Source organism: Aquila chrysaetos, chromosome 11 (genome assembly GCF_900496995.4).
Source record: "Aquila chrysaetos chrysaetos chromosome 11, bAquChr1.4, whole genome shotgun sequence".
NCBI classification, from domain to species: domain Eukaryota; kingdom Metazoa; phylum Chordata; class Aves; order Accipitriformes; family Accipitridae; genus Aquila; species Aquila chrysaetos.
In genome coordinates, this window is record NC_044014.1 from 19,257,378 (window position 1) to 19,281,683 (window position 24,306).

At 45.6% G+C, this 24,306-nt stretch overlaps 2 protein-coding genes across 3 annotated transcripts; both read left to right on the forward strand.

The window, feature by feature from the left end:
* Positions 1-837: 837 nt before the first annotated feature.
* On the forward strand, positions 838-5,316 carry LOC115348593 (D(1)-like dopamine receptor). The gene has a single exon (XM_030031514.1). It carries the CDS (start codon positions 847-849, stop codon positions 2,227-2,229), a length of 1,383 nt encoding a protein of 460 aa, XP_029887374.1. The 5' UTR covers positions 838-846; the 3' UTR covers positions 2,230-5,316.
* Positions 5,317-20,895: 15,579 nt separating this feature from the next.
* Positions 20,896-22,192, forward strand: FGFBP3 (fibroblast growth factor binding protein 3). 2 transcript variants are annotated; one of them, XM_030030773.1, is made up of 2 exons: positions 20,896-20,958; positions 21,407-22,192. In XM_030030773.1, exon 2 carries the CDS (start codon positions 21,495-21,497, stop codon positions 22,002-22,004), a length of 510 nt encoding a protein of 169 aa, XP_029886633.1. In that variant the 5' UTR covers positions 20,896-20,958; positions 21,407-21,494; the 3' UTR covers positions 22,005-22,192. The 2 variants fall into 2 exon arrangements, with proteins under 2 accessions (XP_029886633.1, XP_040983321.1); XM_041127387.1 differs by having other exon boundaries at positions 20,903-20,993.
* Positions 22,193-24,306: the final 2,114 nt, after the last annotated feature.

A 24,306-nucleotide genomic window follows, 5' to 3' on the forward strand; every position in this document is an offset into this window, starting at 1 on the left:
TGAAAACACAGCTTCTAATACCCAGCTTTGATAGCATTCTCCAGTGTAAACAGGCGCGAAGCGCTATCCTGCTCTTTAAGCAGCCTGAAATTTGACCGTGGTCTCCAAAAGGAGGAGATACTTGGAAAGCGCCAGATCCTCGTCCCTGACGCTTAGGCAAGTAGCAGCCGAAGACTGAAAAAGGACTCTTCCCAGGGCGATGCTGGGGCGGGGGGGAAATCTGCCTCCGTGCCGTGACGAAGGTCGCTCGATCCTGAGGACTTTCCACGCCGCTCCCCGCCCGCCAGCGAGCTCCGTCTGACCGGGGGCTCGCCCCTCTGCTCCCTCCAGCTGCCCGGGGAGCTGCCGTCCCCCGCCGTGCGGCGCACCACGGCCACGGAGAGCTGCCGCTCGCCCGTCCCGGCGCTGCGGGCAGAAAGGCGCGGGTCTCCCCCAGCGCGACGACGCAGCTCCGCCGCCGGGGGGCTGCCGCCGCCGGGGGGCTGCCGCCGCCCGCTCCCCGCTGGCGCCGCGGCGGGACGGTCCCTTCCTCGGAAGGAGCCGCGGCGAGGCGGAAGGCGGGGGGCCCCGAGCAGCCGGCGCGGTGAGTAGCCCCGAGCCGGCCCGCCCCGCCGCCCGCCGCCGCCGCCGCCGCCGCCGCCGGGGGGGAAACTGAGGCAGGCGGCGGCGGGCAGAGATGCCCCCGCCGGCGGCCGCCCTCCCGGCCGCGGACGGCGCCGGCTGCCGGGGGTCCCGGCGCCCCCTCGGCGCGGGGGGCCCGGGGGAGCGGGGCCGGCCCTTCCTCCGGGGCAGCGGGGCCGGCGCTGCCCCGCGGGCGGAGCCGCGGCGGCCGGGGGAGCGGCCCTGATGGGGGACGCGGCGGCGGCGGCGGCGGGGGGCGGCCCGCGGGCGCTGCGGGCCCTCACCGGGTGCCTGCTGGGCGCCCTGGTGCTGGGCACGCTGGTGGGCAACGCGCTGGTGTGCCTGGCCGTCCTGCGGTTCCGCCACCTGCGCGCCAAGGTCACCAACTGGTTCGTGCTGTCGCTGGCCGTCTCGGACCTCTGCGTGGCCCTCCTGGTGATGCCCTGGAAGGCGGTCACCGAGGTGGCAGGTGGCTCCTGGCTCTTCGGCAGCCGCTTTTGTGACACCTGGGTGGCCTTCGACATCATGTGCTCCACCGCCTCCATCCTCCACCTCTGCATCATCAGCCTGGACCGGTACTGGGCCATCGCCAGCCCCTTCCGCTACGAGCGCAGGATGACGCAGCGCCTTGCCTGCGCCATGATAGCCGTGGCCTGGGCCCTCTCCATCCTCATCTCCTTTGTCCCAGTGCAGCTACACTGGCATAAAGCCGAGGACAGGAGCTATCCGGGCTCCCGGCAGCCTGGGACGCCCCGCTGCGATGTCAGCCTGAACCGCACTTACGCCATCGCCTCCTCCCTTATCAGTTTCTACATTCCCGTGGCCATCATGATCATCACCTATACCAGGATCTACCGAATTGCCCAGGCCCAGATCCGCCGCATCTCCACCCTCGAGCGAGCGGGGGGGCAGTGGCCACCTCACGGCAAGGAGCCCACCTCCTCTTTGCGGAGTTCCCTGCGCAAGGAGACCAAGGTGCTGCAGACCCTCTCTATCATAATGGGAGTCTTCGTCTGCTGCTGGCTGCCCTTCTTCCTGCTCAACTGTCTGCTGCCTTTCTGCCAGCCCGAGCTCGAGAGAGACCGCGAAGGACAGTCGCCCTGTGTTGGCCAAACCACCTTCAACATCTTTGTGTGGTTTGGCTGGGCCAACTCCTCGGTGAATCCAGTGATCTATGCTTTCAACGCAGACTTCAGGCGGGCTTTCAGCAACCTCCTGGGCTGCCAGTGCTGCTGCTGTGGCACACACAGATCCACTGTGGAGAGGGTCAACTTCAGCAACGAGCTGGTTTCCTATCACCATGACACCACCTGCCAGAAGGAAGGAGCTGCCTCGTCGTCAGTACCCCCCACTGCCGTCGCTGCCTGGGTGCAGCCCATACCCCATGCCATAAGCCTTCAGGGAGAGGACAGCAGTGAGGAGATGTCTATGGAGAAGAGGCCTGTGACTTCTCAGACACAGGCTGCCCCTGGCAGCAGCCCCAAGAGTTGTCAGGTGCCAGCTATTTTGCAATTGGATTGTAAGGCAGAGCTATCCCTGGAAGCTATTACCCCCTGTGCAGGGCTTGGTCGGCATGAGGGACCTCATCACCCTGTTCCGGAGGGATAAGTGATCGTGTGTTTCTCACACACACAGCCATCCCACAGGGAGAGATCACCCTGCCTCCATGTAAGCTACGCCCGTCCCCCAGCAAACAAAGTCCCATCCCAGAAAGATGGGAACCTGCTGCTCTTACCACAGAAGGGTGACAGGCATATGAAGTCCATTCCAAAAGCATATAGCAGCCACACATTAACCTCTTCCCATGGCCACCTTCACCCCTTACTCTCTTTCACAGTCAGTAGACATTTCCCATGCACTTGTTCACCCCCCTTCTTCAAACTTGTGATATTTATTAAGAATAGTGAGATAATTAGATCAAAATAAAAACAACTCATAGTTTGAGACTCTGTAATATAATCTTATGTAGATAACTTATTATTAGATTTAGTTTCATTGCTAAAACCCATTCCCCCCCCCCATGGTTTCACATCATACATGTGCATAGTTCTGGTCTTAGAGGTTTGCGTATGGTTTTAACTCTGTGTTTATTTCAAAGCCGCATGCCTGGATTTACATGTCTGAATCTGTGTTTAGGCTCTTAAATAAAAATTGCTCTATTAAAACATCACTATCTTATGTTGAGTCAAAAGACTTCTCAAAACCCTGGAAAATTAAGTTGCTTTTATGTAGGATCCCAAACAGTTTCAGGTGCCTAACTTTGGTATCCAGGCTTAATGATAGTTGAGCTAGGATCTTCCTCATTCTTGAGTGTCAGAAAATGTATTGTTGTATTAGGCTGAAGTTACAGCAGGACAGCGTTTGAGAACTAACACTACAACTCCAGAGTGATTTAAGCTCCTATTAGCTGAGGCAGCTGTAATCCTTCCTTTCTCCTACTAGTTCAGGCAGCTAATCCTTCCAGAAAGCAAGCTGGTCCACAAAATAAAAAGTGACCAGGTCATCTCTCTGAACCCATTTCACTACCTGTAGACATGAACAGCAGCAAAAGGCAGAGCAAATGGGTGTTGGATGGCTTGCAGGAGAGAAAATACTGGGGGAACTTGACGATCATTTCTGTATGTGTAAAAGGGTTCAGCAGGTACTAAGGGAATACAGTGGCACCTCACTGTCCTCCACTTCCCTGTCCACCACTTCAGAGTTTTGTTGCTGGCCATTTAATACTGTGCTCCACTAACCACCATCATTACCCTGTTTTTCTGTCCTTTGCCTATGGTTGAGTTGATTGACCTTGATTCATCTAAGGAAGATGATGAAGATGCAACTGCCCAGAAAGAGACATCAAGAATGCTTACAGTGCAAGAGTTTTCTTGGACGTTGTCTCAGAGATGGCACAGCTGATATCTTTCTGAACAGTGATCCATGCTGAAAAGCCAGACTTCCCTCCCAGTGATCCTGCTCCTGCTCCCTGTGAATTTAAACCATCTGTAGTTCTTCAGTCCTTGTACGCATTTCACCCCATCACATTAATTCTTAAGGGAAAAATTACTTTTGCTATTTTGCTCTTTTCAGGAATGTGTCCTTGATGGTTAGTTGGGTGTGACTGTAATGTGTTCTTCAGGGCCAAGACTAGCAGGACAAGAGGTAATGGGCTTAACTGTAAGAAAGACCAAGGCAAGACTTTGGAAAAAACTTTGCAAGAATAAGGATAATTAAACACTGGAGTAGATTGCCTATGGAGGTTATGACATCTCTCTCAGTAAAAGTCTTTAAGACGATATTGCTAAACATCTGTCAGAAATGACACTGGCATTGTTAATCCTGTCTTGGGACAGAGGCATAGCGTAATGGTTTGTGGAGAACTTTTGTAGTCCTGCTTCACTATGACAACACAACTCCTTAAGCATTGAGCTTAAGATGTTTGATTTTTTTTTTTTTTTTTTTTTTTTGCATACAATGATCCTTAGCTATTTCCTTTAAGGCAAAGAAGCATACAGATAAGAACTTTGAGACCCCATTGGTACATTTCCCTTCTTCTCTTAGTGATTACCCATTTTTCTTAGCATTTAACAACTATCATTCAGCATGCCTAGTACCTCATCCAGAGAATAACCCTGAAATAAACCTAGTATTTCCTTAAAAGAGACACAAGGTCTGTGTTTTTTGTTTTGATTCCCTTTGATTATTTTCTATGTGATCATACGTGAACTGTACATGGATTTAGATGCTAAAGGGTCAATCAATTTGTGAGAGGATTTTCCTTGCCACATTTCTTCCTTCTTACACAAACCAGAAACACATATAGTAAGAGTGTCAGGATCTTTTATCTCCTCCAAAAACCCAAAATTGTATCTTAGCACTGTAGAAGACTTCTTGTCTCACCCCCTCCACACTAAAACCCATCCCGGGGATATACCGACACACCCGATAAGACACTGTCCTGAAGCTGACTCCCTCCCTGCCTGCTACACTTCTGCTTCTGTTGCAAGAGCTTCAGTTGGCTCCATCTCTCAGAGAGTTAACTCTCCCTGCCCACACACGTCTTCCTTCTCGTGGGCAGGCAGTCTTCTGGCAGTCAAGGCTACGCATGAAATCATTATGCACAAGAGCCTTTTTTTTTTTAGTGTGTGTACAGTCCTATTATTAGTGATAAAAGCTGCTAATTAGTGGAAGGGAAATATTTACCTTCTCACAAGGTTTGCCCTGCCTATGGGAGCTGTCTCACCCAGGAAGTAGTCTGGACTTACTACATAGAGTGATGAAAGCTTAGTGTATGAGAGAGTGGGTGGCAGAAATTAAGCAATGAATATATTTGAATAACATTTTCTCTAAAGAATAATCAGAAATGCATGGTAGCTTTGATTTATGAAACTATATTTGTGTTAAGAATAGAGAAAGCTATTTGTATCAGTGCTTGTGGCTACAGTTTAAATAAGGTTCATTAATAGGTCAGATTGTACCTGAAAATAAATGGATATTTACCTGAAGAAAAAAACTGGCTTTTACTGAAACTTTTTAAAGGGACAATTTAAAATTGCTCTTTGTAAGTGATACTGCAAATAATTGTTTGGACCTAATTGATAATGGTCATTACTGATGTGCAGATGATACACGTTACGGTAGTTTACAGCTGTAAGGTCCATTGTAGTAAGTGCAGTGTAATGTTCAAGGCTGCAATAAATTTCAGAAATTGCATATTATAAACTGTTTATACTAATTTTAAGTGGCACATTACTGAAGGTACTTCATATGAAAGCTATACCACATAGCCCTTCAGACTACATCTTCTGCTGTTGCTGATTTAATAAGACATAAATATTGATACTGTATGTATTTTTATTCTCCTAGACTGGGAAGGCTCCTGAATGTTAAGCATACTACAGACCACACAGTTCTGTGAACAGTAAATAAGCAAGACTTATTTTCCCAAGACTTTTTTTCTAGTGTCTAACTGTGATTTCTAATTGACATTTTTCTCATGACAGGGTAAGCTGCTGTGTTAGATTACACAAGATTCAATTAGCATTGTTACATTCAAGTCTGATAACATATATTAAAGTTATTACAAAAAGCCAAACGTTTACTTAAGCAGAAATTAAGAGGCAAAATTATTTCCTATTTACACCATTGCAGCCACTCAAAAGAAACATGTTCCAAAGAAAAACTTGGCCGCACTTTGGTATGCATTTCTGAGTCACAAGTTTCTTGGCTTGGCAGGACAAAATCAATCACAACTGGTGAAGGTATTATTTTAGGGAGATCTATGGCTGTTCCTCAGACTCACTTTTTATAACTCAGATTATCGAACCTACATACTTCTTTATGGATTCACCACAATATATGTAAGGTATTCACTGACTAAAAGCAGTTCACTGTAATGGTATTGTAAATGTGGAACTACTAATGTCACAGTGAGCTAAAAAATAGCTTTTAAATAGCCTTGGTGTCAAAACAGTCCAACCTCACAGATACCTTAACTAAAAACCCTTAGTAGCCAACCTCTAAACAACCAAATCAAAACGTGTTCCAGTTCAGTGAAGTACAAGTGGTAGGGCTTTACGATGTATACCAAATGCCTTCCTGTTCAAATAATTCCCACTTCCTTTCCTTCTGTCAGTCTACAAAGTTCTCAACCAGCTACAGGTCCTATTTCTTTGTTACACAACTGAAACGAATACAAACGTCTTGTGGTCAATTAAAAGCTTATGTAGCTGAGCTGCCACGGCAGCCCTTCTCCCTATTACATCACACATGAGAAATAGGGGTAATGTCTCCATACCCTCGTTGGGTGGCTGTAGAGAAGCTTATCCAGCTGAGAGCTTTTCCCTGCTGTCAGATTTCTCTGAAATTGTTCATTGGGTTTAAAAGTTAAGCACGGGGGTGGAACGGAGACAGATACATGCATGCATGTGTTCGTGCCTTCTTAGACAACCGGGCTAGAAAGTAAACAGCATTCTTCAAGGAAAAGGAAACTTAAACCTCAAGGCGGGGTTGTCTGGAGCTGGAGATACAGCAGAGCAAGGACAAGAACTCTTTCCTGGTGAAAGACAAAAAAGGCTGGTCCCACACCCCTGTGTGGCTGAGGTGCCAGGTGACATTTCAGTAACCAGCCATCAGGGTGTTGTTTCTAAAAACAAATGTAGTGCCACCAGTCACATGCAGCTCCTCTGTAGCAGGAGGCAACAGCCGGACAGCAAAGATGTACTTGAACACCACACTGATGTAAAGTTTCATTTTGTTTCCTAAGCAATATTTTTAAAATATTAACTACAAAGCACATGCATCTTTGACATTACGCTTACATTTTTGTGTTCTGTTGTTTATTGCTTATCTGTTTGCCTGTCATCTGATTTATGTAGGGCTTTATTTTGCATTACACACAAACTCAGAGATTGCCATTGACTTCAAGAAGCTTGTTACAGCTATGACGCTGCCTCTACACATATCAGTTACAGGAATGAGAAGGGACTGAAAAAGCATGTGTCACTTGGCATGAGAAAACATAAAGCCTTGGGACAATTCTGCAATTCAAACCATAGTAACAGAAAAACACATTCTCAAAGAAACTCCCTGTTAGCAAAATCCTAATAAGCAAAACCTAAAAAGACTGGATTTCCTCCCGGTCTCCTCCTCCCCTTGGATTGGGAGTCTACCCACGTATCCGACCTCCAGGGAAAATCTTTCACCTTCCCCATCTTATTTCTCCTTTGCAAATGCACACAAACACGCAGATATTGCAGAGAGATATTAGCCCTTAGATATTGCAAAGTATATTTCCAAGGCATCAGAGGAAACAATCTTTTTCCAAAATTAGTCTTCCCTCCTCCCTTTATTTCTTGCTAAATTGTTGTAATTTGTTTTGCTGAATTGAATGCAGACTAAATAACATTGTGTCCTTAGAAACTCCATCCAAATATATGTACAAATGGAAAATTAATTAAATAGTTCTGATTTAACAACTATTACACATAGTTGCTACCATAAAGGTTAAAAAAAAAACCCATCTCATCCACAAGTTTATAGTTAGGTGTAACTTTAACAAATGCTGAATTCAGTGGAAGTATCAATGTAAAGGAAAACAAGGTCATACCTCAACTGTATGTATTTTTTTCTCATCCCTCTGATAATAAGCTGATGCCTTAACATTTCAGTTAAACTTTAATTTCAGTGAGAAACAGCTGACCTAGGTAGCAAAAAGAGAAATCCCTTATACAACTTGGTTGTCAGAAGCATCTGTTGTTTTGCTTTTGCCAAAATCATGCCTCTTGTGCTGGATTTCAGATGATGCACCTATGCGCACCATATTAAGTATATTTCAATCAGTTGAGTACTCAGTAAAAATTCTTTTATGAAAAAATCTGTATTCTTCATAAACTGGTTTTTTTTCCTCACCTGGGAGGCTGACGTGGCTTTCTGGTTATTAAGCACTATCAGTCCAGTCCCCCTGGACTGACGTACTTAACTGGTTGCATCACCATGGTTACAGACTCCCACCACATAACTCTTAACTTTCTTTATCTCATTGTTATAATTTAACTCAGTTTCCTGAATCCTTCCACCTTTCCTACTCCAAACGAACGTACAGCAGGATGCACCCTCTGGGCACAGGCTACTCCTCAGATTTCCAGTTTCTCTTAAGAACCAATTTGCATTTACCCCCAAGAAAGGCACAAAGATGTTAAACAAAGTAATTAATTTTTCTAGCATGTGTGGCTTGAAAAAAAATATCATGATCTTGATCTGGGCTTGTTATCCCTCCCCAGTCCCTACCTGTGTCTAATCATTCAAGACATTTTAGAAAACCCAGAGCTTATGCCTGCATTTCACGTTTTTCTAAGTTAACTAGCTACATGACAGGAAAACTGCCTATCAGTGGAACTACTGACAGCAATAAATGAAGTGTGGACACACATGCAGGATCTTCACATGTGCATAGCATAAAATGAATGAAGATGCTTTGGAAAACGTAGGTTTATCTTCATCAATCAGAGGAGCAGAATTTCAGCTTGAGCCAGTTTTATTTTAGTTTAGGTAGTGAGAAGACATTTCCATTTGTAAAATTTGCAGAAACCGTTGCTAGGTTCCCCCTTTTCTTTAAAGATCATTTTCATAGAGTTTTCTGCAATTTGACATTTTAATATATTTTTAACTAATTAAATTCATCTTTGCACCCACCCTCAGTGAGAACACATCGCTTCATTTTACTTTTCATATTTAAATTGGAACTGGTTGAATGGAGTTTATATACGCTATTTCATGGACTCAAATCTTGTGATGACTTTCGCATGAAAGGTAACTAACTACATGCGAGCAAGCTCTCTGAGCTTCTATTACAATCAATGGAGATCTAGGCCAAACAGTCAAACGTGGCTGGAGTGATTTATTGGACCAGGTGAAGATACCTACTTTAGGATGAGAGGAAAAACTCTCTCGACTCTGACTAGCTGAAGGGGAAAAAAGCCAGTGATGCGGGATAGTAACAGACAGGGGATAACATGGTCAAGTGTGCAAACTAGCTACAATTTTTTTGCTGTTGGTAACAAAGCTGAATCAGTTAGAGATCATACTAAAAACCTGCAAGAGGTAATGATCTTTACAATGTACGCAGAGCTGGATTTGCTCTTTTGTTTGATGCAGTCTGAAAAGTCTCTCTAACCTTACCATTATAGATTTCGGAAAATAAAAAGATATAAGCCATCAAAGTGATAAGAACTATCAGTTTTCCAAAGTAGTTTACATAAATGAATGCATAAAATAACACAGAGCATAGAGTGTTTACTAATGCCTAAATCAGTAATACAGTCATCAGAGGCAACATCACGGCAAATGTTCTTGATGCGCATTTGTTAACAGAGGGAGGGAAATATATAACAGAGTTGAGTTTCAAGATGGCAGACTGGTAATTAGACGTTTTGTCTCTTATGTTTTGGACTATAGCAGAATACTAGTGCTGCCAGACTACATTGTGACAATAAATTCATTGATAGTGGTGATTAATAACCATAGTATCCACTCTAAGTGTGCTTATCCTATAGTACCAGTGCTTCCAAGCCATGAATTACAGTAGCACCAGACCAATACCTCCTTGGTGCGCTGCCAGCCTTCAGTCTAAAGCTCTTCAAGACCTTAAAAGAAAACATCTGCACCGTTGTAACCCAGAAAGCCCAGAAAGCTACAGTCACTCCCGCTGTTAGGCCTTTCACACCCACAGCAACGGTCAAAAGAAATCCTCTGCTCTGCCAGGTGGACCTCCAAAAAAAGGAAAGACTGCCCATATTCTCAAAAGCCTGTCCCCTTTCCCAGGGCGCTGGCACCTGGGGACAGCGGCTGTTCCACCTTCACAGCGTCCATGAAGAAGCTTGGAAGAGGAGAATCCTTTAGCAACCAAACCGTTAGATAAGTGGCATCAACAACAAAAGCCACATTTGCTGCTACATTTATGCAGATGTTCCTCCGGTGTGACGTTCTCCTTTCAAACACTTTTTAAAAGGTAACAGCGACTACTTCTGCTTTTGTTTCCTTTCCCACTTTTCATTTCCAGCTCCGTATTGTTAGGCCCCCCGTTTTGTCTTAACACTTTAGCACTGACCACAGGTATTCACCAGGGCCAGTCTGGCCACCTACATGACTTTTTAACCCAGCCTAACAGCATTTTACTCATAGGAAGACTCTTCTTGAAAAAAAAGGCAATTTTTATTGATGGAGCTGCAATAAAAGTTCTGCACCACTGACGCATTTCAAGAACCTTTTAAGGCTAGATTTTAATAGGTATTAAGATAGCTAGCTCTCAAGATTGCTGCCTAAATGATTTCATACAATGTGTGTATACAAGGCACGAGAAAGCACAACATACAGAGCAACTATTACTGAGAACAATGGGGCATTTGGGGGACACAACAGCTTACTGCAGGCTTCTTTCAAAAAGGAGCTAGATTTTCACTCTACTGCTGACAACTTATGCTACTGAAGAAGCATAAAGTAGCTTTAAAGATGTTTGTAGTGGAGGCCATTTCCTTGAGGTAGGGTAAAAAGTTGTTTTCATGATCCTCAGAGGCACCATCTTAGCACATCTGGGGCTAGTCCAGGGACAAGGGAATAAAGATAAAGCATAACGCCTGTTGTGTTGCGCTGATATCTGACAATTCAAATAAACTGATCTTATTTGAAGCACAAGTCACTGCGCTCACTACTACCATCACTTTTGCTTCCAGAAAATGCACAATAGCTGCTTATCTAAATATGCATTACCTTTATTTTTTTTTTATAGAAACAACATTTTGTTTTGCTTCTGAATAATCCCCTTTTTGAATTTAAGACTAACTTTCAGAGACACGCAAGCTGGACAGGCAAAAAATTTGAATTGTAAATGTCTTGTTGAGCCTCAGTTTTTTAGTATGCCTTACCTTATAAAGCTGAAATGTGTAATTTTGGGGAGGCACAAGCTGAGTTCAAACAATGCCTCAAGTCATATGCTTCCAAATATATTTTTTTCTCCGTAGGTATTGCTACAACATGCCTGCTCCCCTGCAGTCCAGTCGAAAGAGTCGTTCCTGGGAAGCACACTGACAGAAGATGAAGGAAATCTATATACAATAAAAAAACCAAATAACCTTGAAGGCAGAACAGAAGTACAGTGGAAATTTTTCATGTAGTTTGATACCACTGAGTATTGACACTAATATTTGTGTATTACTTAGAGAAGTTATACCTTTCCACTCAGGAAATGCTCATCACTGTCTCTCAGCCTCAGCTATAGCATGTTTTCAATGAAGCAGACAATTTTCCTCATTAACATTACATTCTGACTTAGGACTTTAGAAGCAGAAGACCCCTCACTCTTGGGAAGGGTATCATGTGTGGTAAAAAAGGAAAAAAGCTCTTCATGGCATATTGCTCCAGGAACAAAGACTTCTATAACTTCAGTCTACTGATACATGTTACCATGGAAGATACAAAGAATTTCAGCACCCCCAAGGGGTTAACCTGGAAGAACTGGATGTACCAAGCAGCAGTCATTGTGATTTTGATAGCCTTTAGGCTGAGCATCTGACATCATGTAATCTTGTATCCATAAAATAGATTTTCCTAAATGTCAGTCTGCCTGCATACAATCCCACTGCTCTATATTGCCTACTACCATGCTAACATGCATCCTCCATACACTACAAGCAGTTCCTTCCCTGCCTGATACCGTGGTATTTGCTGTGATTCTGTTACCACCTGACCTGGTAATTATGAAGGTCTCATCACTGTGCTCTCCTAATAAACCAGGCTGTGGAAAAAATATTTTCCATTTCTAATGGAGCCTTTTAGGCCCAGAGAGACCAGGATGCAGAAAGGGGGAAGCAACTATAATCTGCTAACAGGAGAAAAGACACATACCTGACCTTGTTGGATGTAGAGAGATTGCACAAAAGGGCTAAGTGCATGCACGAGGTGCTTTGTCCGGCGATGGAACTCACGCTCTGCACACCTCTTGTCTCCTGCTCCAACAAGCAGCTTTCTTCTGGATGCACTCAGTCCACAATGGGAAGACTTCTTTCAGAAACACCAGGTCTTTAGAAAGATTAAACTGTAGGTCCCAAAGAATGATCCTTTCCAGGCTTAACAAGTCCCAGGTCCTGTTTGGAGGCTCAGTGGTCACCCAGTGATGTAGTCCACCGCATCCCTGAGGGGACGGTGGGCTGCAGCACAGGGACGGCAGTGGAGTGTCAGGGCAGGACTTTATGTGATTTTCTCCTTTGGACCTCACCAAAATACAGCCAGAGCCAGCCTGCATCTCCAGTGGGATAGGCTTATCTGGCTGTCTGTCAGGATGCCTAGATTTTTGACATTCCTGATTTAGGGATGGGAACACATTCTACCTGCATTTCAGTTTCGCTGTATGTACCACAAAAATAATACTCATTTCCTTTCTTGCAGAGCAAAGGGGATGACTTAACTAGTTTCTCCACAACTCTGAAGCACTACCATATGTGTAAAAAAGGTTTCTAGGCTTTGTGATTAATTTTTCTTCTAAATTGATGGAAAAACCCTCTTAGAGTGATTTTTATCTTGCTTAAGAAATAAGAGAAGGAACTTCATTTATCAGTTGCCCAATTCTGCCTACTTTGCTAATCCTTTGGTATATACTGACAGTAGCGAGGCAACAAGGGAAGTAATTTTGTTCTTTGGGAAGAGCAGCAGCTATGGTATGTGAAGGGAAAATCATGTTTTGGGTATAAATTCTGTTATCACTTCCAAACTTTCCACAACTGCCACATGTACCAGAAACGTTTCATAGATGTGTTAGGACTACAAGTGCAGGCAGAGCCTGGCAGCAGAACTTGCAGAAGCTACAGTGCACCTGGGCTTTTAGGGATCCAGACCCAAGAACCAGTAATAGCAAATTAAACAAGAAAATGGATGGGTAAAAATGTACAACTGCAGTCTTTACTATTACTCACTTTTATGGGCAGATTATTCCATATCTGCTACCACAAGAATAAAATACTGTATTTTCTAACACAGAAAAGAAAATGCCTGAAGTGCTTGAAAAACTGTGCCTGCAGCATACGCTTGGTAACAGGATACACATTTGTATCAAACCAGAAGACACCCTTTTGGAAACTCGGTGGCCTGTGTAGTGTCAAGGCAAACATACACAAGCAAGAATGTGCTGCTCAGCTGCTTTTATTAATACTAGGTTCTTAGTTCTCCTTTTAATTAGGTGTCTTTCCTTGATGTTCCTTTATTATGGTGTGTTTTTTTATTTGATACTTATGCATAGTGTAGTTCTACTTAAAAAAACACAATATCAAACTGGTTTTAATTTTGTATTACAAGAGCCATGAATCATGTGTTGTCAGACTGTACATGGGCTTATATAGCCTGTGTATTTCCGCCCCATAAAAATCACTTTAATTTATAGGGCAGGGCCAATTTCATTGTTTGCTAGTGTCTAACACACCAGCATTCTCCCCACTCAGATCTTTAGATAAAAACACAACATAAAACCAAACATAACCCATAAAAAATGTTTTGTTTTTTTTTTAGAAGAACATCCACCTTTTAGGCACCTGACAACTTTCATAATTACCTCTTTTGACATTAACTCTTCCTTGTAGTAGTCTACATATCAGCTCATGCCATGGAAAACCAGTCTCCAGCCTTCAGTTTGGCAGCAGTTGGTAGGAGAATTAAGCTCTGAATAAACTGAATCTCTGGACAAGTTAAATGTCTGAACTTGCTCCAGTTTCAGGTAAGGTACTTTACTGTGCTGATATACAGAAAGCATTATCCTTGTTACATTTTTCTTCAGAAAAAAATAGACTATTTCTATTATTTTTTATGAAATAAAGTTAAACATACCAGGTCAGTTTATTGTATGCTTTATAAAATTGCCATTTAGGTTTTCTGGAATTTTAACTGGAACCTGGTAGGTAAGATCTTTCGTCCTAGAAATCTTTTTTTTTTTTTTTTTTTTTTTTTAAACTTGTATTCCGATATGTAGGCTTTAAAGTTTTTTACTCAAACCACAAGACATTTAATCTATTTTAAAGAACTCAGTCTTCTGTTTACAACTTGGTTGTCAAATAATTATCATTTGTTTCCTTTCTGAAAAGCTCTGCAACTACATCTTGTTAATGAAATCCTCACAACTTATTTTTTCAGAATGTGAAATTTCCTCACATTTCACAAAAAGAAGAAAAATAAGAAGCAATCCCACCCCTCTGAGTTTTCTCAGCAATCTGTACAACATGTTTCCTCCCACACGTGGCAAATGGGGAGTTCATGCTGCAGTACCAGGTTTTACATTACCAGGCGTCTGGTATCCTCACGCTATGCCTGCTGCTTCTTGAATAAAAGTGCTCTCTCACACCATCTGATACAAGCATTCTCTGGTAACATTTTAATAGCTGATCTCCTGCATCATGTTAGCCCCCCCCTTCTACTCTTTAGCTACTCTTCTCACTTAAATGATGAAATAAGCCTTTCATAGCATGTTGGTCATCTCCACCACATTATGAAAGACAGCAAAGAAATAGTCTCAAGATGCGTTTGTTAATTTTAACACTTCACATTTCTAGAAATGTTCAGATTAAATGGGTTCCCCCTATCTCTTCTGTCTGTGTATACAATAAGTGGCCAAGATCAATTTAAAAGGCAACTCATTTTCATTCTACAATACTTGCATGGTTTTTTAATTACATATAGGTCTGTATGTGTGTTACTACAACAATAAGGAATATATTTTCTGCTTCTTTAAATCAACTGTAGGATGACCAGACATAAGTTCTATGAAAGGAAATGGTCTTTTTTGGTATCCTGATGAAGCCCTCTGTTTAGTAGTAGCTGAAATAAATTCTTTCTGTGATTTCCTTCACTATTACAGGCCAGAGCCTGATTCATTTTGAATGAGCTTAAAGAATGGCAAAGGCAAAGCTGAAGTTCAGCCTTTCACAAGACTTAAAATTTTGATCAGCTGATAGAAAAGCCTAGAGTGGTAGTGGTGTCTTAGCAGCTCCCATACCAAGCTCAACAAGGGGCATTGTCAATGCCGAGGTCAGTCCATTAATTATAGAGTGAAGAATGAAGGTAGGAAGTAGTAGTCATGTGGGCTCTCTGCAAAAGGAGACAACAATGACTCTTTGACAAACATTTGAGAAACAACTGAAAAAACTTCATAAGTTTGCTTATGAAGGTAAAGAATAAGCATGGTAACCTTCACATGACTGAAAAAGAAACATCCTTACAGTGGAAGGCAGATCATAGAAGAAACATTTAATAGGCGACATTTTAAATACGAAAAATTACATGCTTAGGAAAATTAGCACGTAGTTATGTATCTCTAATCAGAAATAGAACAATCTGAGTTGAGAATATACAAGTCAAAGCACGAAAGGAATATGCACATGGGGCAAGGAACAAAGCGGTTCCTATGGAGCAAAGGAACCACTACTAAAAACTCAAATCACTAAGATTTCCTGAACTCCAGTGTGAGAAACATAGCGCTGAAGAACACAAGGTGAATGACTCAGACCAGCTTGTGAAAAAACCTGCAGGGAACACAAGATGGAAAAGATGGTGGAAACATACGTGGAACATTTTTTGCTAAAGCAAATGAATTGAGGAGAACCCGTATTCTGGGATGATTCTGAAGTACCCTGCAATGGCCTGGCTTCCATGACAGCATTCAGCAGCAGCATGATCTGTTGACTGAAGGATGGGTACATGGATGATTTCAAACAGATTCCACAGCATAAGAAATTGACTTATGAATCTGCTAATCTCTGAGCAATACTATGCAGTTTCTTTAATTTTTCTATCATTTTGCAAAAAGCCATCTTTTGAATGAAAGGTTGGGTTGAACTTCATTGGAACTTTATTAGCAGGGAAGGAAAGAACCAACACGCAAACATGCCAAAAAGCCGGACAAAGGAATCAGTCCGACCCTAGAGAACTGTTTAAATAGGATCTAGAAGAGACTTAAAAAGAAGGGAAAATTTGAGCAAGAAAATCCTTGTTTCACTTTGTTCCTTCTATACTACTGGAAACATGCCACAAACCGCAGAATTTCAGCTATCTGCAGGTCAAAGGTGCTAATAATATATTAACCTCTAAATAATCTTAAAAAACTTTTCAGTAGTCATGCTTATTTGCCAGCTTGTGATGGAAGGAGGAAAGATGATGAAAAAAGCTTCACAACTTTGCCTTGCAGCGTGCTAGTTCAGAGTGAAGGACCTTACAACTGCCTGCATTCAGAAGATCCTCCAGCAGAACTGGACATGAAGCATTAGACACCTCTACCAGTAAATACATAATACCCTTCAGGGACTGAACTTCTGAGGTGCCCAACAGAGATGAATGGGACTGTCAGGCACCTTCCCAGTGTAAGGTAGTATTTTATTCTGCTTCATGACCAAATAGAGAAATCTGTCTCTGCATGGCTCTTCAGCCACCAGCTTTGTCTTTTACACCATGCAGAGCTTGGTTTGCCCTGAACAAAACCAGGTAATTGAGAAGGTCAGTCTATCTTCCTGTAGGTGATACTTATTACCACATTAAATATGATTTTATTCTCTTGAGTCACTAACAAGAAATCAGAAAACTGATAGCTCAAACGAGGAGGTTAAACACAGCTATGCTCATGCTGTATATTTAAAATAATTTAGGTTTATGAATCATCAATGTTCTTTACACTACCCATTTCTCTGAAAAGGAGCTTATAATGACAGGGGTGGAGGCTGTGGCTACTTTACACTTGTAAAGCAAAACTGTTCTTGCAGTCATTAACAATTGTTGCTGCAATCCTTGGGGCTAGAATAAGAGAAATAAGCATTACTCTTCACAGTGACTGGAGCTTTCATAAAAAACAAATGGTTAACTCAAGTGAATTTTCAAAGCTCAAAACCCTGAAGTCAAAGCCCTAACCTGGTTTCCTGTACAATATTTTCAGTGTGCGCGAAGTGGCATATAAACAGAATATAGGTTTTTCAGCTACAGAGTTAAAGTTTAACAGGATAATTTATTCATTGGCCAATGAGAAGTGTGATTAAAGCTGTGGTCTGAACTTCTGAAGTGGAAAGATATGTAAGAAGGAGACAGCTTTAGGCAGTGATTGAATTTTTACTGTTGCCATATTTGCCTTAGTTCTTTTCTTCTTTAGGCTAACAAGCCCATTGCTTAAATTGTTTCATCATAAATCAAGTTCTCTAGGTCTGTGATATTCTCATTGCTCTTCTGCAGACTCAATCCTGTTGATCTTTCTCTTCTTTGAGGAGTAATGCTTAAAACCGGATACAATGCCCCAGTCAAAGCCTGGCTTTAGCCCATGCCTTACTTCTTGTGTCTCATGAGCGATATCCTTATTTATGTGTCTGCCTTTTTTGCAGTTGCATGACAACTGTTGTTTCACATTCAGCTTGTGATTCACTGTAGCCTTACATACATTTCTGCAGACACATTATTTAGTCAGCATCCATCATCTTGGATTTGTGCAGGTGTTTCAGACCTGTATCTTACACTTCTCTCCATTGAGCTGAATCCCATGGTTTAGACTGTTCCTGTGCGTGTTCATGTTAACTTTGAATTTTGGTTAGAATCTGGATTGGAGTCCAAATCACAATCTAACATGGTGCATCTGTAATTCCTTCCAGTTTAGTCTCCTTGCAGAAGTCACATAGTAAGCACTCTCTTTATTTCATTTGCTTAGATGGACAGGCCCATTAACTCCTTGGAGATTTGTTTCAGGGTCTCTGCAGATACAAGGCAAGTATCTCTGCTACAGTGCACACTGATCATGTTCTCAAAGATAACTTCACAACCAGCTGACTTCTAGAACTATAAAAGTTATATTCTAAGGCAAGGGGGGCAGTAGGGAAAGAGAAATCAAAACCCAGCTACAGCAGCAACACAGACTAAGCAGATTATTTTAACTGCAAATACAGTGATTTTAGCAATGTAAGAATGATCTTCTGCCCCCATATCCCCATCAAAACCAAGAGATAAAATTGTGACCTGTGCAGGAAAATCAATATGGAAGCAATAAACATCAAAGACTAACACCTGCTTTACTGCAAAAGATGAGTCACAATCATGGAGGAAAATGTGTGTGTAAATACAGGTACCAGGAGAACATGGTGAAGAAGATTAAGGAGGATAAAATTACTATATGGGGAGGCTAGGCAAGCTTTCATTCTGTTTCATTTTCTTTGCTTAGATCTTGAACAGTAATAACTTGTATGAGATTTAAAGTAAACTGTCCAAAAAGTGTAACAGCAAAGCGTTCATTAAAACACACAGTAGTATCTCCCTCCAAACCTGATACACTTAGGATAACCTGCTATAAAAGTGATCTCAAAGATATTAGGCAACTCCATTTCACATTGTATAAATGACAGCAAGAATGTGGAAAATGGACAAGAATCTCAATGTGATAGTATATAGCAATTACAGGTGGTCAGAACTTAATCTGAAAGCAACTCCAAGGTTTGGTGGACTAATAAGCTAAGGCACATGATGTGCATTACACTCACTGGAGCCACAGAGGGTTTTAAAAGTCACAGTGCAGTTCTTTATGGTGCCTCATGGTACCCACAGCCCTAAGTTAGATGCCAAGGTTCCTCCTATAGCCCATGGGAAGTCCTCAGCACCCATGAAAGGGATTTACACAATCCAGCGTGCTGAGCAAGGAGCCATGCACAGCTAACAGTCAGCTAAGCCTTGTCCTTCAGAGATAGTTATGTATGTACGTAACTCCAGGACAGAAGGACATACCAGCTTCCACTTCGAGATTCTTGGTTGTAAACCCTCTTCTGTGGTTTGTTGCCTAAGCCATTTTATTTCCTTCTAATGACCCTCTCTCCCCTGCTGTTTTCACCCCACCCCAAACAACCAACTAGGGAGAGCTCTAAGTATGAAATGCAGCTAGGAAATGGGAGATCTATCTGAAAATGTTCCCCCCCCCCCAAACTGGAGAAAGAACTCTGCATCCCACCTCTTCTCCAGCAGTCATTTTCTCAGTCTCTGCAGAAGTCTTTCCTTTTTAGGACTTATTGCACAGAAAGATAAATGAGTCAGTATCAGCCTCTCTCTCCCCTGCATTGAGTCCCACTGAATATTATTTGTCCAAAATAGAACAGCCCCATGAGGAAAGATGAGAGGGGTACCGGTACCTGCAAATACCCAGGGGTAGCTAAGGCACTCTTTTGGGATTCTTTGCCAGAGCCACTGCTCCAAATCATGTCCTTGCTCTGACCCGTCAGGGAAGCTGCCCAGGTAGCCAGCCTTGGAGGCAGACTGAAGTGTTCTTGGATCCAGCTCATGCTGCAGCTAGTCAAGAGCTGGTGCCGCGCAAAGACACGGGCAGCAATGGGTGGCCTAGGGAAGACAGGGAGGGAGTCACACTTAGACTAGCCTAAGATGTTGATCAAACCACATCCTCACCCACATGAGGATTTAGAACGTAAATGCATCTGAAAGCCAATGTCTAAATGTCTGGGTGCAGGTGATTCCAAAGGCACCTAGGCACGCTTCTTCCTCTGTGCCCATAGTTGCAAATGCCTTTCCCATGGATACCCTACTGCAGGGACGGGGGATCTTTGCAGAAGTCACTGTAAAGGAGGGATGACACAAGAAGAAAGCCTAGAGCAGGTGCCACTGTCCCAGTCAGTCTTCATTACAGCAACATTCATCTTGTTGTGCAAAGGCAGCTACATTTTCGCTTTGCTCTACCAACAGCTTTGCAGCCGTGCTCTGGCCCGGGTGGTGGCTGTCGCTGGGTGTCCCCACGTACCGGGGAGGGTGCTGCCCTGCCAGCCGCCGAGGGGTGAGAGCCGGGGCTGTCTCTGCCCACGTTGCACCTGCAGTCCTGTCTGCTTTAGGATAGCTGCAGTTCCACCATTGCATTACACCGGCAGTACGATGGTCTGGATAGTAGTATCTCCACATCAGTGTAACTATACATAGGGGTATGAGTGTATCTATATACAGAGCTCAGTAATAATCTTTCCAAAAGCCTGTGACAGCTCAGGGGACAGCCTCGACCTCCCCTGCAAGCGCCTTGGGTGAGGAGCGTCTCTGTGCTGGGCTCAGCGAGCTGAGCCGGGACACGCTCTTCTGCTGATCCGCAGCGGAGACAGCGGGGAGCTGCCGGTAGCTCGAGGGTTTGTCGTCTTCGATCTTCGCAAGAGTGCCAAGTAGTTTGGAACAGATGTGCAAAGTACATCATCAACCACGACACTGAAGCCATGTGGATTTTGAGAGCCTAATTCCGACCGGAGATTTCTGAAACTGCAGTAACATAAAGATCACGTCTACATTCTCTTGAAACTTTTGGCATTTTTATAAATACATCCTGCCTATATAGAAGCCTGTCTCCACATTAACAAAAAATAACCATCCTAGAATAATCCACACCGGTATTTTACTTCCGAAATGAGAATCTCTTTTTGTGATCCAACTCCATCAATTTCAAAGGACCATAAATCGATTCTCGTCCACGAGAATCCCCCCTCCCCCCCACCGAAGGGAGGCTCTCCCCACAGCCGCTGCTGCCCGACCCGGCACTCAGACCGCTCTCCCTCGGCCGCCTCCCAAGGGCGGGATGGTTTTGCGGTACCGGCGGTTCCTCGAACAAAAGGGGAGCGGAGAGGGGAGGGGGGGCTCGGGGAACTTCCCGCGAGTCGGTGCCGCCGGGACACAGAGCTCCCCGCGCTGTCCCCCCGCGGGCGGCGGGCCGGGGAGGGGCGTCGGCGGGGGCAGCCCCCGGCCATAGATAACCGCCGTGCCCGGCCCCGCCGCCGGCAGCCGGAGACGGCAGACCGCCGCGCACCTCCAGCCGCCCCACAGCGCACCGTGAGTGCCCTCGGGGCAGAGCGGAAAATCGCGGGGTGCGCTGGGGGGAAACCGCGCTCGGGGGGAAGCGACGGGGCTGCAGGGCAGCGGTTCGCCTGGAGCCGGGGCTGGCTGCCGAGCGGCGGCCGCTCGCTGCTTTGATGCTGCAGCCGGCGGGCGCGGGCTCTCGGCTCACGCCGCCCCGGGGTTACGGCTTCCCGGCTGGGGTGGTCCCGGGGCCCCGCCACCGTCGGCGGTCCGTCAGCGGGGCCGGGGCGGGTTGGGGGGGGGGGGCGGGAAACAAACTAAAAGCCTCGGGGGCTACGACCCCGGAGGGACGAGCCCGCTCTGCCGAAGCAAACCCCGCCCGGCTCAGCCTGGCGCGACCCCGGGGGCTGCGCTCCCGCCGGGGCGGGCAGCGGGCGGGAGCAGCGGGGGCACCCGCCCGCCAGCGTCCGTGTCTCCGCAGGGCGCGGAGGATGCGGCGGGCCGGCGGGCCCCGCGCCGGGACGCGCCGTCGCTGAGGCACCGGAGGAGGCTCCCGCGGCGCCGAGGAGATGAGGCTGCCCCTGGCGCTGCTGGCCCTGGCCGCCCTGGGGGCCGCCGGCAGCGGCGGCGGCGGCGGGGCGGGCCGGGAGGCGGAGGCGCAGGCGGGGCGGTTCTCCACGCCGGAGCGGCACCGCTGCAGCTGGGAGCTGCGCTCGGCGGCGGGGGCCAGCGAGCTGCGGCTGAGCTGCCGCCCGCCGGCGGGCGGCGGGGCGGCGCGGAGCTGCGCCTACCGCGGGGAGCCGCGGCGCTGCCCCGCCTACGGCGGCCGCAGCCGCCAGTACTGGCGGCAGATCCTGGGCAGGCTGCGCCGGCGGCGGCACCCCTGCGCCCAGGGCGGCCCGCTCAGCGCCCGCCTCTGCGGGCCGGGCCGGGCGCCGCCCGAGGCGCAGCTCCGCCTGCTGCCGGGCCCCGGCCCCGGCCCCTCGCCGCCCGCCGCCACCGAGGACCCGGCGGAGACCTACTGCGCCGAGCGGTGGCACTCGCTCTGCAGCTTCTTCGTCGGCTTCTGGGAGGGCTGAGCCGCCCCCGGCCCGCCGGGAGGGAGCGCGGCCGCCCGTCCCCCGGGCCAGGGCTTCGCGCTGCCCGGCCGCCGCCGCCCAGCCTGGCCGCCCAGCCTGGCCTGCCCTCACCCGCCCGCCACCGGTGTCCCTCGACCGCCAGCTCTCCTCTTTTCCTCTCCAATAAAGTGGTAACTATTTTATGAGAAGAAGCTCCCGTAACTCTTTTCTCGTCAAAGCCCTCTGATGCCTGCGGCACCGCGGCAGCGCTGAACGGCGTGCGTGACGTCTGTCAGCGAACCCAGATGCGAGCACCTAGGCACAGTTCACCCCTCTGAGTACGTTCAGGTTTCTCAGAGGACATAACGACCGAGAGGCAGCTATTCCCTCCCCCAAACCAAAGCAATTTCTGTAAGCCTAAGGGTTGAAGTTACGCTGAAATTGCCCAACTAGAAAACCAGACATTTGTACCAAAATAAGGAACAACTGAGACTTCGCTAAACACTAAGCCCCAGAAAATACTTTCTTGCTTACAAAGATCACACAAGCTAAACAAGCCAGTCCAGTCCTGTTTCCACAGAGCAGATGATCACTGACTGACTTCAAACAGGAACACGAACGGAGTTGGGTGAGAAACCAGCTGTGAAAAGACTTGAGAAACTCAGGAGCAGCTGGGTACACAAATTGGATTTCGGAGGTTGATGGTGTTTCACATAGCTAATGAGCTAAGGCCAAAGCAACAGTCACATTTAGAGGGACGTAGTGCTGGAGTAGGGAAGTTGTTTTACCAAGGGGGAAGAGGGGTTTAGGATGTTAACTACTTTATTTGCTTACTGAAGCACAATTCCATGTTACAATTTGGTAAGGAAAGGTCTGGTTTTCCTCAGTCCTGATTTCTCTTTTAGACACATCCGACTCAGATTCTAAAAGAGGGGATTGTGATTTCTACAGCCTATACCTGACTGCATGTCAAAACTTCTCTGCCCACTGCCCAGTACAGCTGTGCGGAAAGCAGGGCTGCACTTGAGGTAAACGTGGGAAGGACCTAGCCCCTTTGTTCATAAAAAAGAAGCTCCTGGGGAGTCACTTGTGCAGAAACTGGAACAATACCTGTCTGCAGAGAGGTCTTTGATTAAGGCTTACGTTAATTTAATTGTTCCGCAGAGATACCTCAAAATTACCCCTGCAGTCACTCAGAAGGCTGTTTCTCATACATTATTCCTGAACCAGAACACTTCAGTGCACCAGCAGGCCAAGCACAGAGGAGCAGTATCTCAGTGGCAGCAGAGGGCCCATCGTGGTCCCCTCACATGAGACAGGGTCAGTGATGAAACATCAAATCCCTGATAGGTGCAGTAAAACAACCACATAAGCCATGGATAAAGCAGACAGGGCAATGCCAAAGCCAAACCCCAGTCTCCCTCAAACAAGAGGGTTCAAAGGAGCAGTCACATCGGGAGGCACCAGGTGTATTTTCTTTTTAACCTGAAGAATCATTTGGGAAAGCAGCTGGGTTACAAGAGGAAGCTAGCATAAGGTTAGCAGTCCCTGACTAACCAGCTCTCTGCCTCAGGGAAAATACAGCTGTGTCAAAGCTCTAGCATTACAGATGAGTGAGCCTTTAGCCACGTCATATATATTCTTATGACAGCATTATTTACCTTGCTGGATTACAGAATTTCACCTTTTCATACAAGGGAAATGGTAACAGTGTGTTGCAAAAGTTTGAATTTCAAAGCTAAGCTGTTGGCAAGCTTTCAGGACATAGTGTTATTTGGCCTCACAGGCAAGCACAACAGCCTGCAGACATGATGCAACTGAGCTAAATCAGCTAACTGTTTTAAATTGAACTTAACCCAGACAAGAGAGCAAGCTTCTGGCTTACAGCCCTTGCAACCTGGATGCTCAAAGTCTGGCAACGTGATAACAAGTAGTGTTCACTTTCCTTAATGGAGGTTCATAACATAATTGTTCAATCAGAGAATTTGAGACTGATGAAATACTGCCCAGGGACAAATTTGGTGTTCATTTTGAAATTATTTTTTAAAAGCTGAACTACAGAGTGTTCAGAAAGGTTATGCAGTGAGAGCTGCTTATTGCTAATCCTAAATGCGGCCCCTTCAGGCAACCTCTAAATGCACCCAGCCTGCAGCATAACATGCTTGAAGAAAGTCACGTGAAAAGGGAAAAAGCCAACAAGAGCACCAAAACAGAACCGCTGCTTATGTAGCTCTGTAAGTGCATGTGTACCTTCACAATCTGTCCTTTAGCCCTTCTTTTGCACCATTAATCTCCATGTTTAATAGAGAAGGAGTATCTGAGT